This window comes from Phasianus colchicus, chromosome 16, assembly GCF_987193195.1.
Source record: "Phasianus colchicus chromosome 16, bPhaCol1.hap1.1, whole genome shotgun sequence".
In the NCBI taxonomy this organism is placed as follows: domain Eukaryota; kingdom Metazoa; phylum Chordata; class Aves; order Galliformes; family Phasianidae; genus Phasianus; species Phasianus colchicus.
Genome location: NC_143451.1, coordinates 8,670,208 through 8,687,214, shown reverse-complemented (window position 1 = coordinate 8,687,214; position 17,007 = coordinate 8,670,208). Strand labels below are relative to the sequence as shown.

Genomic DNA, 17,007 nt, shown 5'->3' with positions numbered 1-17,007 from the left:
AGGGATTAAAAAGAAAAATCAGCCTTTGTAAATAATATTAAAAAAAAAATAGCATAAGATCAAAAATAATATGTGGAGGATACGAAGTAAAACTTGCAATACCATAGGAAGTTGCATGACAATAATGTGCTGAAAATGTAACTTCAGTCTCAAAATAATGACAATTAGATTAGAAGTGAATAAAGCTCCAAAAAATCCATTTGTTCCAGCCACTTCATGGTTTTCCTAATCCTTTTTATTTTTTTGTCCCTACATACCTCAGTTGAGGTAGGATAGTCTCTATTGACAATCCTGTTCATGACTTGCACTGAATGTGTCTGTATAAATTCCCAGTTAATTCCTAGTATTCCCTCACTCCTTTGAAGAGTGTGTTGCCTGTCTTTTGAATTTATTGATGTTGTTGAGGATATATTAATATTTTTAAAGTCTAGATTTTGATTAAGTCTGTGTGCTTGAATAAAAGTTAAATGGAAGCGGTCCACAGGTAAACTCCCAAGGATTGCTTGGCTTGGAAGATACAGACTTGCGCTGTGGATCCGACCTGCTTATTAGCCCTGTGATGAGCCTGGGACCCTTTGCCCCTTGCTGTAGGACTGAGCATGTCTAAGTGTTCAGAGGTTCCTGTAAGCTGCTGTCCTTGCTCTGATAACAGCCAGAAGGTGATATTTTGACAGAGATGACTTAAGAGAGAAAGGACAATTTCTACAGACTTTTATCACTATCTAGGATGGAAGGACAAACCATGGGCAGTGTTATTACCAAATATAACTTCTCTTGGTTCTGTTCTTTTATAGCAAAGCGGGCTGTAAGGCTCCATTACTTACTGCTCGCTCCTGTGGGTTACAACCATGTGCTGTTTGCTCAGTCACTGTTTTCTCTTAAGAGAATAAAAATGGATGAAAATAATTGATGCAGAATTAGTAAAAGAGAGGGAGACAACAACAGGGAGTCCCTGCCTACCTCGCTGCTGGCACTGCTTGGCTGGCCTAGCTGCGGTCCTGGGAGCATGGGAGGAGCCAAGTGAATTCCAGGGACTTTTCCCGTGTCAAGTATGGTTGGAAGTCTCTATACACTGACAGAACAGACTTCTCTCAATACAACCTATAGGACTTCCTTGGTAATTTGCTGTATTTTCAGTTTCTTTTCAACATTAGTTGCCAAAGTCTTTCCTCCACGGTGTTCTGGGTGATGTGTTGTCTTGTAGCAAATATCTCTGTTGTTCTTAAGCCTGATCTTAGCAGTCTATTTCTCAGTGGCGGAGACCTTGTGGGATCTGATGGTCCTGCTGTGCAAATGGCCCAGATTCTTTGTTTGAACCTCATTTACTCTTTTGTTGTGACTTACTCCACGCAAGGAAGAAGAAGTGCCTATTTCTTATGCAAGACTGATAGTTCCTGGTTGTTTCAGTTATTCTAAAGGTGAACTGCAGTGTGATTGGCTGTGCTCTTCACTTGCTCAAGTGGAGATCTTAAGATGTGCTCACATTTTTGTCTAATTAGGAAGATTGGCAAATCTGAAACAGAAATTAACTCAAGACCTTCCTTGTCTCCTGAACTAAAACTGTTTTAAAACAAATAATGTTGTAGCTGGCACCAAGAAGCTTGTAATGGCAAATTGGTCTTTCAAACTGTTCAGGGAAATCTTTCTTTGTCTATATGATTACAGTGCACCAAAAGAAGAATATCTAATTATAACGGCTAGTTTATTAAGGATTTTTTTTTACATATATCAGATTAAAACGAGTGACTTAGTGATGCCTACCAGACTGCTGTTCAGAAGGAATTACCAGGATTTTAACAGGATTTCAACATGTGCCTCTTCATTTTTCTCTATATTCAACCCTTCCTTTTTTTCTTATTGAAGAAAAATCTTTCTGCCCCTACTGTTTACAGAATTGCATTCTCCTGCTCAACTGACCCTAAAACATTCATTGCTCTGTGGCTGATTTAGTGTGCTTGCTTGCATGCTTGATAACAGCATAAATGCCATGCTTATGCACCCATCTATCTTGAAGTGCTGAATAGAACCCAGAATCCATCACTGCCGGCAGCTGCGCCTTATAAGTCAACTGCACACTGGTCAAAGCCATGAAAATGGCTGGTGGTGAGTCCAGATTTTCATTCTTCCAGCAAAGTCAGCAGAATTGTAACCACACAATGAGATCTGTCTCACTGCATCACTTGTTTTCAAGCTAAAAATGTCTCTGTTGTATTGTGCTGTGAATCTGCTGTAGTGTTTGTTCAATTTGTCTTGCATATAATCTCTGTGCATTGCTATGAACAATAAAGGAGAAAGGAGCTGATTCTTCGTTTTTGGTTGTTTTTTTTTTTGTTTTTTTTTGTTTTTTGTTTTTTTTGGCCTAACTTATTCTAAGGCTTAGCTAACAGTGTTCATATCCTAAATTCTTCCTCTGTGCTTCATTCATTCCTGTCTACTTTGAAATATCCATTTGTTGTTATGGTCAGGGGAAAATAATTTGAATATATTACCAATAAATAAGAGGTGAAATTAAATATGAACGAGAATAGTGACCATAATTGATGGATAAACATCTCAAAGCTGCTTTCTGGAGACTAAAACTGAGAGATGTGCAATGTTCAGCTAGGCTGTTCTTCTCTGTGAGCGTATGCAGAAATGTGGACATCAAAAGAATCTTTTCTAATAGAAGTTGTTCTGAAATTAAATCTCTCCAGTGTTAATACTTGCTGGAATGTGGATTGCTTTTCACCCCGTTTATATCTCTGATAATGAAATCTAAGAATTTGCTACCTGTAGGAGTGTTGGGAGGATAGGAAGATTTGATTGTCTTTCTTGAAACCATATTATGTTAATTTTTCTGCCTAGACTATAGAAGCACAAAAAGCAATAACTCATTTTTATGAAGACAAAATTCTTAGGATTGTTGTCATGGAAACGAAGTAGAAGCAGCATCACTATTCCCTAAATAAATTCAATAGCCAAGCTAACACAGATTGAATGCACAACTCAACTACAAGCTCTTGCTGAATGGTGCAGCAGTTTGCCTGCATACAGAGCTCCCAGCATCTGCACAGGTATGGGGCAGCTACCCCTACAAAGGTCAGGTTTTGGCATAGGAGTTAAAGGCTTGTCCTTGGGCTGATGCAACGTGTACTGCAGCAGGAGACAAGGACAGCATTAACTTGCTTGTACAGATTTACACAGGGGCTTAACCAGACAGGGAGCTTTTCCTCTCTGCTTTATGTTGGCTTGATCCCAAGTTTATTCATCTGCAGAAACTTTAGCTCTTGCTCTAAATCAGGGTGACTTCACGAGCTGTTCTCTTCATTGGTACACATCTTGTTTTTACTTATGAACTTGGGTAATTGCATTTGAAATATCAGTGAGAAGTAAGCCTGGAAGCTCTAGAAGGTTGGTTTCTCTGTCCTAAGGTGCCTCAGCAAGGGATGAGCTTGCCTGTCCTGTAGAGGAAAAAGCCAGTATCTTGCCATTATTTGGGCAGCTTTTTGTTCTTGGAATGTGATATTTCAGTTTTGTCATTTGTCTGAGTTCACATTTGTTTTAGTATTTAAATAATGGCTGTATATAGTTTGACTGTCAAGGAGAAAAAGTTTGCTCACATATTTCAGTCTCAAACTACAAAACAGCAGGGAATAGAAAGAGGAAAGCTGGGAGGAAGATGGGAGGATCAGAAACTTTTATTTTAGTGAGCTCTTGGTAACTTGGTACTATTCACCTTTGGGGGCTGAGCCAAAGTGGATTTCAAGTCAGTAGAAAGCATTCTGCTGAAGTGTTGTGGGCTTTACCTCATTTTCTGTGTTATCATGAAGCCAAGTGGTGCTTCAGGAGCACAGAGTCAGCATGCTTAAACCTGCTTTGAAGAAATAGAATGTGTCTGGGACTGTCTTCAAACAGGTTATGGAACAAATGGGAGCCTTCAGACATGAGGCCACTTAATGCACTGTTCTACCACAAAGTTAGAGGAGAACTGCGATGGCTGAATTGGAAGCACTGTGTGGCATTGTGCCACTGAAAGTATGTTTGGTTCCTTCTTCCAAAGGGATTAATTCAATGCCTGTGTATTTTGTCTGGTCCTCTGTTGCCTGTCTCTTCATTATTCTTTTTGCATTATTAAATGTGAGAAGGGCAGAAATTACCCTTGTAAACTCTCATGCAGATTGATTTTGGCTTGTGTGAGAATTTTACATTTGAGAAGCTTGACGGCAAGCACATGTTGTCAGCACTGCAACGTGGAGCCAGCGTGTAAATGCTGTGGAGCAGCAGGCAGTGTGATCAAAGTTCATCAGCAGAGCAGCTGCAGCAGGGTTTGGTTATCCCGTTCTGTTAATCTATGCTGTGTGATACATGCTGTTAGAAATTCAAGCACACTGTATATTGGGTGCAATGGAAAGCTTGGGTTAATTCATGAGCAAAAATTCTTTGTATTGCTCTGATGCCTAATATTATTTATTAATTTATACTGAAACACAAAGCACACCAGTACCAGCCAGGGCAGCAGCAGAGCACCACATATCCTGAGAAGATTTAATCCAAGCTTAAAAAGAACAAACACTTCTTTTTTTCTTGAAGTATTTTTTTCTGTTTAAGTTTTTTTTTTTGGTGTTTAAATTGGGAAATATTCTACTCATATGAGATGTGAAAGTTGCTTGAAATGTTGAAGTGTGAAAGTATCCTAATTTCTGATCTTCCAGATGCTGAAGTATGTGAATATTTTGACTTACAGAATTTGAGTTGAATTCACTTCTTTCAGACTGTGTCTGAAGAATGCACATTTGCAATGAGCTCAGATGATGCTGTTTGGTGTTGATATGGCAGGTGGAGCATTCCTGCTTCTCTTCATGCCTTTCCTTTGCATAGTTTGTTCAATAAAATAAAGGAATGGGGGACACTTTGCTGTGTTTCTTGCTCCTGCTTTTTATTGTCGATCTTCTAATGATTGATCTTATCTCGCTCTGGAGTTGCTGGGAAGTTTCCTGTTGGTTTCTCAGGGAGGATGCTCGTTCTGCAGGCATCTAGCCCTGTAACCCATTGGAAAAAATCTCTTTGCTCACTAGGTAAAACTGAGATCTTGATCTCTCTTCACACCTTCCACATCTCTGCTGCAAAGGTAAATCCAAATATTAGAGCAGAATGAAACAATTTCCTTTGCTACAGAAATTTAAACAGCTGCACATGAAAAGATAAAAATGTTTTGCCAAGTTAATCTCATATGATTTACTGCCTACGCCTAATCTGTTTGGAAGTGGCTATGAATATTCTAATACCTTTTGGAAATTACTGCCAGGGATGACAGCAGCTGAGGAAAGCTGTGAGAGTTGTAAGACGGCTGCCTGCAGATCGCACACCTGCCTGCATGCCCACAGCAGTTGCAGTCAGACTCTTGGAACAATGAAAATTCATTGTTATTTGTTGCAGCAATAAAAAGAATGCTGTCTGCATTCCCAGGATCTTCTGGAAGAGTCAGCAAATGTGCAGCTGACATCTGCAACCTGTTAAGCAAATTTACGTTTTATATTGGAGGAGTTAATGCTATCAGGAGAGGTGAGGCAGAAGCCCCCAGAAGGCTGCCCAACCCTGCCAGCTGGTGGCTTCCAGCTGCTTGCTAAGCTGAGGGGCTTGGCTGCCCCGTGTCCCTGCATTGTGCCCGCTGCAGCCTTGGGACAGCTGGGGGACAGCTTGGGGACAGGCAGGGTATGATGCTGTGGGCATGCACCTACACTTACCTTGCTGCTCCAGTGGAGCTCCTACAACTGATGAGGGGCACGACTTCAGTACGGTGTGGAGATGTCAGCAAATGTCTTACTGACTTCTGCTTTAATAACAATAATAAAAAAGAAGCGGCTTTTGACATAATTCTCTCAGAATTGTTGATACAGTCTGCTGTTACACTTGTCTGCTATGCCCAGCACGCTGCCTGAATTAAATGCCAAAAGGAGCTCAGGTGATACTTATGAAAGGTCACTTCATTTCTGTAGAATCCTACTGGCGTTATTATAGAAGGCTCTTCTTGGATATGATTTTCCTCTTTAAAAGGATAGTAAAAAAAACAAAAGGCAGCAGAGCGGTGAGCTGCCTGAGAGGCAGCTGTGGCCAGGAAGCATCACAATGTGTGGCTGCACAGTTCATACTGCTTTGTGTTTGCAGGTGGTTTTCATCTGATAAAACTACCCAGTAAAATCAATTTGAGAAAACATGTGAAGATGAGAGAGGTTAAATGTGTTTCCATATTCCCATCCCTGGGGTTGTAGCACAAAGGAGAAATCCAGGAGTAGCTACAGGGGGCTCACAGAGGTGTAATACTGAGGTGTTGTGTGTATGGCCAGAGTGACATTGGGTGGATCTGACAGCACGAGCCACGGGAGAACAAGAAATACTGCAGGGCCACTTGCTATGTGCATCTATTTTACTTTAAGATGAAAAGCTTAAGTATATCTTTGTGTTAGTCTGGACAAGTCTTGAGCACTTTTTTGTTTCTGTTGGCTGAGCTGTTGCACGCTTTTATCTTCAGGGAGAAGATGACTGAGCAAATCATGAAGAGGTCTGGTGCCTCAGGTCTCTGTGGCTGCAGTGAGTATCACTATACATAATACAGTACATAATAAGTATCTGCTGGTTCAGTGTGGGTTTAAATCTGTGTGAAGGAGTGGTTCATGCAGAATGAGTGCTGTCGCATAGCAATGAGGAGCTGAATGGGCTGAGTGCTGTGCAGGTACCTCTGAGGGCAGGCAGGGGGGCCGTCAGGCACTCTGCACTGTGTGCTGCTTAGAAGCCACAATGTCTACTTGCCAGGTCCTGACCTGGGAAAAGGTCCTCCTGACTTTAAGACAGGTCCTGTTTTTGTAAATATTCAGTCACATTATGATTTTTTTTGTCCGCTGAAGGACTACATTGAATTTTCATAGTCTTGCTGTGGCATCCTCTGCAAGTTGATTGGCCTGGCTTTCTGTGCAGGGTGTGACTGGAGAGCTACAACCTGAAAATGCGTGTAAGTGTTGACCCCAGGTGTGGAGGCTGTGTCATCAGGCTTATGGCATGAGCATGACTGGGAGCCCCTTTGTTTCAGCCAGCTGTTCTTGCTGATAGTCTGGAGCTCGGAGCAGTGTCATTGTGCTCCAAGTGTGCCTGGAGCCAGCAAGAGCCCGGTGTGAGGCCCTTCTGTCATCTTGCCAAGTTCAGTTGTCTTTGGATCTGACCTAGTCTAAAGTGAATGTTACCAAAAAACTTCCAAGGGAAGCAATGAATTTTCTTTTTTTTTTGGCTATATAGCTGTGGGATCCAGCTTAAGGACATTTAAAAATTCATTTTCCTTATGTCTTTATGCTATGTTAGAAATGAGTCTTATTCATCCCAGTAATCACTGAATGCTGTTAGCAGTACAGGCATGTTTGTCAGTGCTGAAAATTTATGGCAGTAATTCTAAATGCAGGCAATTTATACGTTGCCAGAAGAAAGTAAATATTCTTTCTATTTCATCTCAGTTTTTATAACTCCAACTGCCAGCATATTCTACAGATCTCTTTAAATTGCAAATGCGTTCCCTAAATCCCATGTTTTAGTTGTTTATTTTTGCTGTCATTGTTGTTTACAAGTTTTATGCCACTTTGAAAATACTGCCACTTCTGTAAATGTCATTTTTTAGTTTTTTAATTGGGACCTAATTTGAATTAGGGATTTCACCAAGGGGACTTGTAACACAGTGGCAAGCGATAAAGCTAAATGCAGCTGTTGCAAGTACATATCTGATGAAAAGAGTTAAAATTACTCAACATACCATATTGAGATCTAAATAACGTGTATCAGTCCAGAAGAGAGACTGAGGTATCACTGTGGGCCACTCAATAGGCAGCAGTGATCAGTCAAGCAAGTGCAGCTTGCTGTGCATGAGAAGTCGGACAAAAGACAGCAGAGCACAGAAGCTGTCCTGCCTGGCAAAGGATCCTGCAAGCTGCAGTTGTTGTCCTCTTGTAGAATTTGGCATAGAAGTTGGGAAAGTTTGGGAATGATGAAACAGTTATGTAACAGAACATTTAAAGGGCTAATTTCTTTATAGTGATTAATGAGGAAAATGATGCACTTTAAAAAAAAAAAAATTGAAACATTTGTTTCTCCATTCTCCTTTTACTTTCTAATATTGCTGAATCCCCTTCTCCAAGTGTTCATGAAATTCAAATGTGATGAAAGAATCAGCTCTCACCCACACTGCAGGACTTGTTGCCATGAGGGCTATCTGAAAAAAAAAATTGTAAAATTCACAGGAGGGATGAGAAATCTGCATAGGAAATAGGAGTATGTAATCTACCAAAGTTTTGGAACAGACAAATTTGTACTTCAGAGTTCAAGCTCATCTCTAGCTACTAGGGCTTGAGAACTGGCCTGCTGCAGCAAACGTGACTGTTTCCAGCAATCAGTCATGGCAGACCTCAGTTTGCGGGGACCTGGTGAGTTGTTCTCTGCCTTCCTGCTGCTCTGCATCAGGCATGGTGAAAGGGAAGGAGGAGTTGTGTGACTGCTGATGAGGCTCTGGGGTGGCTGAGCTCTGCTCTTCTGTGCTGTGCTCTTCTTGTGTGAACATGGGGAAGCCACCTGGACTTGGTTCCAGTAGGGTCTGTTGAGCAATCAGGCTTGAGTCATACCATAAAACTTCTAACATTTATACTTAAGCTTCCTAGCGTGCTAATACAGTGGTTTGTCTATATTGATTAGACGAGAAACAGAGAACAATTAGGCTTCTGAATTAGCCACCTCAGTTAATTGCCAAAGTTAATCTGAAAGATGGATCAGGGCCTAATGTAATATAAAAGGAGAAAGATTGCAGATTAAGCTAAATCAACTTAGCTGTGAGCAGTGTCCTCTGGGCTGTGGTGGGAGGCACGCAGCAGTAACATGAGCATGCTGTGGTTTTGTGCTGGGCTCTCCCAGAAAGAGTATCTGGTGAACGTCATGCTTTTTGTCTTTCAAGGGGAAACTAACAATAGAAAACAGAGCTGATATCATCAGGTCTTCTCTCAATTCTTACTTAGTCTGCGGGCTAGGGAGGAAAATAAAATACTTTATCAGTAGTAACTTACATTAGTCAAAGTGTCATTGAGTTTCATATACTCTAAACAGGACAGGAAGGGAAGTCCTTGATCTCTCCTGCATGAGAATGTCCTTCGGAATTACAGAGGTAACTAGCAATAGGATGAGACATAATGGCATCAAGTTGTGCCAGGGGAGGTTGTGTTGGATATTAGAAAAAATGTCTTTTCCAAGAGAGTGGTTGGGCACTGGCACTGCTGCCCAGGGAAGTGGTGGAACCACTGTGCCTGAAGGTGTTCAAGGCAAGGGCAGATGTGGCACTGAGTGACATGGTTTAATAGACATGGTAGGGATGGGTTAATGGTGGGACTTGATGATCTTAAGAGTTATTTTCCAACCTGAATGATTCTATAGTTCTATAAATTGTAGGCTTTTGAAAGGTTTTACTATTGCCAATTTCACTGCTTGAAATGTGAGTCTTCGAGCTCAGAAGCATCCAACTCTGGATCCACCTCTGTCACGGTAGCTGTAACTGCACAGAGCACTCCCCTCCTCCCTTCCACTTCTCTAGTCCCTTTGGGCATGGTGTGGTATCATTTACAGCTGGAGTAATTCAGAGTCATTCATACTAAATCCCATTAAACCACAAGCCCTGGCCTGGTTGCATTTAGCTGTCTGTTTACAGACGGGCTGAATGAGAGGGGGAAAAGTTTCTGAGGGGTTCATATCATGGCTATGAAAATACTCTGACTTGAAACTGTAAACTGTATTTAGAAAGTAGGAACTAGTGTATAATGATTAATTTGTTAATAAATGCAACCTATTGCAAGCACTTGATTTATAAATATGTGAATAGGAAATAGGGTTTTTTCTTCCCAGTTGTGTATTCTTTGCCTAGTGATGAGACACAAGATCTGAGATTCCTGAATGGCTGTGGGGGCAGAAAGAGGAGGGGCTGTCAGTCAGGACAGGCAAATACAAATTAATATCCCTGCTTGGCCAGGCTGCACCCCATACCATTACTTGTACGTGTCTTCTACATCACTTGTAGAGCAATCTGTGACTACAGGATATAATTAGGGGATTCTTACTGGAGTAACTTCGAAAGGAAAACTCTTGGAAAGTCTTGGGTATGATCTATTCACATCATTCTTGTTGTTACAAATGAATTTGTAATAAAATATTAATAATTTCTCATTTCAAAACTGAAGCTCCCTGCATTCATAGGGTGCACAATAAGGTCCCAAACTGCCACATGTTTGCAGCAGGTCGTCCTGCTGTGTCACAACTGTGGCAGTCTAGAATGCAGTAATATTTGAAAATTTAGCTCAGCTTATTATGGTCTGCCCTCGGGGTCTTAAATGACAGAAGGACCAAATTATACCTAGCAAAGATGCCTTTGAAACCTTATTCAGTTTCCCAAAAGTAATTGCTGCTGTCCCAGGAAAACACTGAGATATGGTTTTATGACCAGAGATTGTGCACTTACTCTGTTTTTTCACATTGTTTCTATTCTTGCATGCCTGTGTACACATAATTGATGCCTTAGCACTTTGCACGGCTTGCATGTATTTATCTCTTTGTTAGTAAGACAGGTGTTTCTAGACTCATAAAAAACAGCTGACATGAGCTAAATTGGGATGTCCCAACTACAGACCTTAAGTAAATAAACAGACTTAAAACGGATGAGTAGTGCTAGCTGTAATTACCTGGGGCTGTGTGCCATGAAAATGGAACAAAAGTCCAAACAAGTTAATTTCATTATTTTAATGGAAGTCTGCATTCCATTCATTAGACTGACATATGACTAGTCATTAGTAACAGTTCGTTTCAAAAGCTATGGTGGATAAAGGTTGATTAAAACTTAATGAGGCCCAGACCCACTGCACTGCCATCGTGTCAGGCTTGAAGTCATTGTTGAAGTCTGTGGCACTAAAAGAAGAGCATGCTTTAAAAACCTTCTGGGGCTTTTCTATTTTATATGATTTATGCATTTTTGCTCTCTGCCACTGAGGAGCAAGAACTTGAGTACCTTGTTTTGCTGTAGATGTCAGCAATAAATTACATAGTAATATCAGTTATTAACAAAACAGATTGCTGTGTCATGCTGATGTTTCTGCCATGCATCTGTGGGAAATATATTTTGCTGATAATCTGATAAATGTGAGACTTGATTAACCAGCACTCTTGTTGCCCTCAATTCCCTGGGAAGTCAGTGACATTGAAATGGCAACTAATACATCAATCGATCATGCCCTGAGTGGCTTTCCTGACTGCTAGCAGCAATGATGGGGTTTTGTTTTTGGAGAGAGCTCCACTGTGACAAGACCAATGTAGTTAAGGATGAGCACGTGGGCAGTTTCACTGAAACCATAACTGAAAGGCTGAATGTAAACACTACTGATTCCTGGAGGAATCAGGCTTATTTATATCAGTATGTTTGTGAGGCCATTTAGAAAACCTGAAAATTGAATTCTGAATTCTTTGAATGTTTATTTAGGTACTTACAGGGATGGAGCTAATTCTAAATTGCTAGTTTTCCTTGTTGAAAGGAAGTAGATAATTTTTTGGAGAGCAGAAATGTTAAGGGAGGTTCTTGTATAGAAAAACAAGAATCACAACCTAAAATCTAGTCCAGCGAAATGAGTGTGGAAATCCATAAAAAGGAGGAGATGTGATCTGTAGAATAGTAGTCAAGACTGAATTACATTTTAATTGCAAAAGATGTTGGAACAACTGCCCTTCTGCATAACTCTGCATAACTCTACTCTTTCCTGCTGTCTTAACAGTTAAGGAGAACTGCAGGACCTGGGCTGACAGCAAGGCTAGCCACTCTTTGGTATATTTTAAGGGAGGATGAGCAACAGCTGAAATTAAACATTCCTGATAGAGACTATCCTAGGAGCTGTGCTCCATATTGTGAAGTGAGATGCCTGTAGTGGCCGCTTCTGGTGTGAATAGTGACAAGCTTCTGAACTCTAAGAATATGGAGGTGTTTTAGGAACGGTTCTGTGCCAATTCTGTGTTCTCACAGTACAGATCTTCCATGACTATTGCCTTTGTATGTTTTTTATTTATTTATTTTTTTTTTGTGTAGGAAAGGCCTAAATGAGCAACAGTACCCAATGTCTCATGATGCTGATTGCAAAATCCAACATCAACCAGAATCTCAATGTAATTAAATTACATGAAGCTGTGATTAAAAGGGATTTAAGAAGAATGCAGCTGGGAGAAAAAGTGGGACAGAATCGCTTTTTAAGCTTCTAGCTCCCAAACAATTAGAGTTGATGTGGCTGTCCCCAGAGGACATTACACCTCTAAAAAGAAGTGGCTTGAGATAGTATAAACACCATTTCTGCTCTGTATCTTGAGAAGCATGGCTCAACTTTATTAGTTTCCTGGTTGGAGACATCCACCTCATATCTGCAGTGGCTCTGTTCTGGCACTTTGCAGGAGGAATGTTAGAGGAAGGAGGCCTGTTTGCTTCCTTTCCCTTCTCTGTTGCTGGAGCAGAAAGGCTCTAGTTGCACTGGCCTCGCCATGGAGAGGGAGAATGGTGGAGGAAAGCAGAAACTGGATTAGTTTCTGTTGTGTGGGAGAACATGGGGATACAAACCTAACGCCAAAGGTCGGTGATATCAGCACAGTCATGCTGCCCTCATATTATTGGCTTTTCTTCATCATTGCATGCTTTAAGAATATGAAACTACTTTTCACTTAAGTGAATGGTACCAGAAACGTAATGTCGGTCTGCAGTTTTCTTCTGAAGGCAGCACAGGATGCTGTTAAGATGTACAAAGGTTTGAATGCAACTTGCCTATGTGTTTGTCAGCTGTGCTGCCAGCAGCTGTGGTGGGGTCACCGTGTTGCAGGGGACTGTTCCACCCTCAGGCTGTGCTTCAACTCTGTCCAGAAGTCTTGCCATGGTCTTGGAGAGTTTGGGAATTGCTGCTAACTTCATTTGGTACCCAGTCCTCAGTGACCAAAGGTACTAAGCATTTTACTAACCAATATTAACTAATTCAAATAGCAATCTGCAGTACTTAGTAAGTGTACAGCCCTTGCTCCAAAGTCTCTTTGTTGCTTATCATTATATCTTCAATATGCTTAACTTCATTTTAAATGTTCTGTGAAACAGCTGAACTTAAACCGGAAGATAGTCAGAAAAATCTGGAGTGACCATATGGTGTTATAAAATTACAAAAATGTGAGAGTGGGTTGAGCCAAGTCCAATTGCCAAACTTGCTACTTGCTTCTAATAAACACTGAACTATCTGGCATCTGCTATCCCTCAGGTAATACCATCAAGAGTGGAAGTAAATGTTTCCTTTTAATTGCATTGTTTATGTCTCAGAGGGTCCAGAGAAATCATGCAATGTTTTGTTGAAATTTTCCATGAATACTGAACCAGCCATTTCAGGGAGAACTTTGATATTCTCTGTTTTTCTTTTTAATTAGGCTGAAGTTTCACTTGTAATCTTTCAGAGTCGTGTTTGGTATGTCTTCAAGAGTGAACTTCTCAGCAGTTACTTTCAGTATGGTTTTTGATAGGGTTATTTCTTTTATTTTCACTATTGTTTTGGTATTTTGGCAAGGAAAAACCGAGTCGGTGCTTTCAAGGAAAGTTTCAGATGAAAGTGCAGAATTCCACAGATTCTTAGGGATCTGAGAAGAGCTTGGGTATCATGTTGTGTTACTTGAACTAAAAGGAAGACTGAATTATTGTGAGTGGCTGGGAGGATACCCTTTTGCCACCAATTGTTATTCCATCAATAGTAACATTTAAGTGAATTGTATAGAATTAATATACAATTACGTGGTATAGAATTGATATAGAAGGAATTTATTTCTAGGTAAGTTCTGTTGGATTCCATTAGGAAAAGCTGTGACACACAGCTGAACAGCTCTGTATTACCATAGGTGCATTTCTTCTGTGTTCTGTCGACCATGCATGGCTGCATAAGCTGGAGCCTTTCCACTGCCACTGGGGGGCACAGAGCTGACTGAGTACTGTCTTTGGAAAGCCTCTGCAAAAAGAGGCAGAAATTGGTGCGATGTCAGATTAGCAGTGGATAAATATTTATCTGGGGCAATTATGATATAATGATATATTTTATTACCATCAGATAACAGAATTAACTATACTGCACATGGATTTGTTTGCGACCCTCAAAGTTGTTCACAGTTGGTCAGCTACTATGACATTAACGTATTTGTACACCAAAATTTAATTGGATTTGGGAGGCCTCTTTGAGTACTGAGCTGTAAACAGCAAGATGCCTACAGGAAGACATGCTAGTTTCCAATAAAATAAAAAATGTTGTGCTGCAGTCTACCTGTTGTACTGATAAAATGATGCAGGTGGCAAGAAAACCCACATTCTGCTGATGTTAAAGCTCTTTCCATTGTGCTTTTCAACTCTTCCTTTTACCTCATCACCAGGAGTCATTAGCTTTCTAGTGAATATGCTGAAGTGTCGGACTGGAAGGGCATTTTGTATCCCTTGACCAGTTCCTGGGCTTTCATGCTTTGTATAAGGACAATTTGCATCAGCTGTGCTAGTCCTTTTAGGAATGGTCTTTCTTTGAACAGCGGATAATCTTATCAACAGGACATTTCCTACCAATGATGCTGAGCAGAAACAAACTGTTGCCTTTAACGGCATTGGGAAGTATCTGGGACGTGCTCCCAGTCGAATTGGGAAGTGACCCAGGAGCACAAGGAATTACGTGGCATAAAGGAGGATTTGCTGTGTCAGTGGTGAAATCCTTTGACTCTTACACGAAGGCCGAGATTCAGTTCAGCTGAACCGAATGGAACGTGTGCAGAAAAACCAACTACACAGAAGTGGAAACCTGTCAGTTTGACAAATACTGCAGCAGAGCTTGTGTCACCCAGAGTCAGTACTTCCCTGTGGTGAAGTGCGTGTTTGACTGGCAAGGCCTCAAGATAATTTTCTCTTGGCTGAGGCTCTGTGCAGGCACTGATGTGAGCTGTCACAGCCTCCTCTCAGGGCTCTTCTGAGAACTGGACATGTTCTTGCTTGATATACATTGTCAAATTTCATCCATATCTCTGTGTTTGAAATTTTTGCTCATCTAAAATATGTGAGGTGTTAAGAAACACCAATGATATATGATCTAATTTTTTGGACACGATGCACAGGGTGTTTTATCAAGAGAAAATAATGCATGACACTGGAAATACTTAGGCTGGAATACTGAAAAGCATGGTGACACTTGATGGGTAGAAGTACCATGTTGTAGGGGTGTCTGCCAGCTGTTCTCAAGATAACTTGTCATCAGGGAGAGAAACAAGTGCGTGAACAGGGCAGAACTGCCAGCCTGTTTATTTGTAAGGATATAATTGTCAGAAAAGTAGTCCATATTTGTTATGTGCAGACATGAAAAATGAAGCTGAAGAACCAGGCATGTGTGTCCTGAAGCCACAGAAGGTAACAAGCACTCTGCTGCAACGAGTGGATGTGTAAAGGGGTGAAAAGCTGAACCTGTATTTCTGTAGTGCTGGAAGGAGGGGCTCTGCCTTCTTGCATAGTAAGATATTTGAGCATTCAACATTTGGCATTCTGTCTCTGCCCCAAATTCCTCCATCATCTACTTCCTTGGCTTAGTGGTCTGAGCTCCCAGACACAAACAGGCTGATAAATGTGCCTGGGGTAGGAAGAAGGGGTCATCAGGAACCAGGGCTCACATGCAAACAAAAAAGATAACCAGTGTGGATGCAGGGCTTTGCTGTGACAGTCATCGTGCAGGGCCTAGTGCATGGCTTCAGGCCTGCAGGGGATGTGGGGGGCTCTCACTGTAAGCAGGTGCCTGAGCTGGATGAAATTCCCCTAACGTGTGCTAAGCCTGTACCAAACATGGCCAGATAGGATAAGTAGAAAAGAGTCACCAGTTTAAAAGCTATCCGGGAAGGTGTCCAATGAGGTTATCATACACTTGATATGGCGCAGGGGAGTTACAGCTTTAAGGCACACCTTCTTGCTATTTGAACTTGTTTTCTGTTGGTACTGGCTGCATCTGGCTGGCATGTTCACTATTTATGTGCAAGTTATTAGCTTTCTGCCTTTTTCACCATTTCCTTTTGTGCAGAACTACAAGGTCTTCAAAAAGTGATGGTATACTTTGTGTTTGAGTTGGAGAAGAAAGAAGATAGAGATCATGTATGGCTGGGGGTTTTCTGTTTGTGATGACTCCATCATAAATAATTCATTGTGCAGGCACCAGTGAAATGGAAAAAGATTCATAACTTCTTTGAGCCTGTAAATATTCAAACGTTATACTCCAAAATTAATTAGAAGCAGTTAATATCAAACATATCCTGTAGTACACGTTGCTTAATCAAGACAGGTAGAGCTGCCAGTGTTTCCAGCCTTGCATTTCATCTAAGAAATAAAAGGATTTTCTAAATGTTACATTTAGAGGTGCTGTGGATCATGGAAAAGATAAATGGTTTAATATGGTCTTGCCTTGTTTTATTTGTGTTGTGACAAAGGAATTGTAGCATAAAGCTCAGCACACTTAGATAGGGAGGTATTCTTTCTAACACTGAAATATTAAGGTAGGCAGGGAGTCTGTTCATTCACAAATAGCTCAGAGTCTGGGGCTTTTTAATAGTGGGTGACTTGGCAGCCTGTATCATATGGTAGTGATTAATTTCTCTGGCACCAATGTGCCACCTGAGGTGCACACTGCGGCACATCGGTGTGAGGGTGCTGTCCTGAGCAGGATCCTGCAGGGACAGAGGTGAAGCTGGCAGTTCCCAGCTCAGCCCACACTGGCAGAGGGGCAGGAGATCCCCCCACCAAATGTAGGGATGAGATCCAGGAAGTCAGTTGTTCTAAAAATAAATTTTGAAGGCAGTGATTTTTAACTGAAAATCAGTGTTATTTTCATAAAAACAACTTTTTTTTTCCTCTTGCCTGTGATGACTTCCTACCCCAAGGGCACAAGGGATGGTGGAAACCAG

The 17,007-nt window shown here is 41.1% G+C and overlaps 1 protein-coding gene across 9 annotated transcripts in view; it reads left to right on the top strand.

Moving 5' to 3' along the window:
• The window catches only part of LOC149915756 (uncharacterized), a 184,827-nt gene that overhangs the window by 60,198 nt on the left and 107,622 nt on the right, over positions 1–17,007 (top strand). For 8 of the 9 annotated variants that reach the window (XR_016471675.1, XR_016471676.1, XR_016471674.1 and 5 more), the window contains exon 2: positions 6,509–6,567. The exons of the other annotated variant lie outside the window; for it this stretch is intronic. Coding sequence is in view for 2 of the 8 variants with exons in the window: in XM_090151555.1 (XP_090007681.1) it covers positions 6,509–6,567 (59 nt within the window). In the remaining 6 variants the exon portion in view is untranslated. The remainder of the gene's footprint in view (positions 1–6,508; positions 6,568–17,007) is intronic. 9 annotated transcript variants of the gene reach the window in all.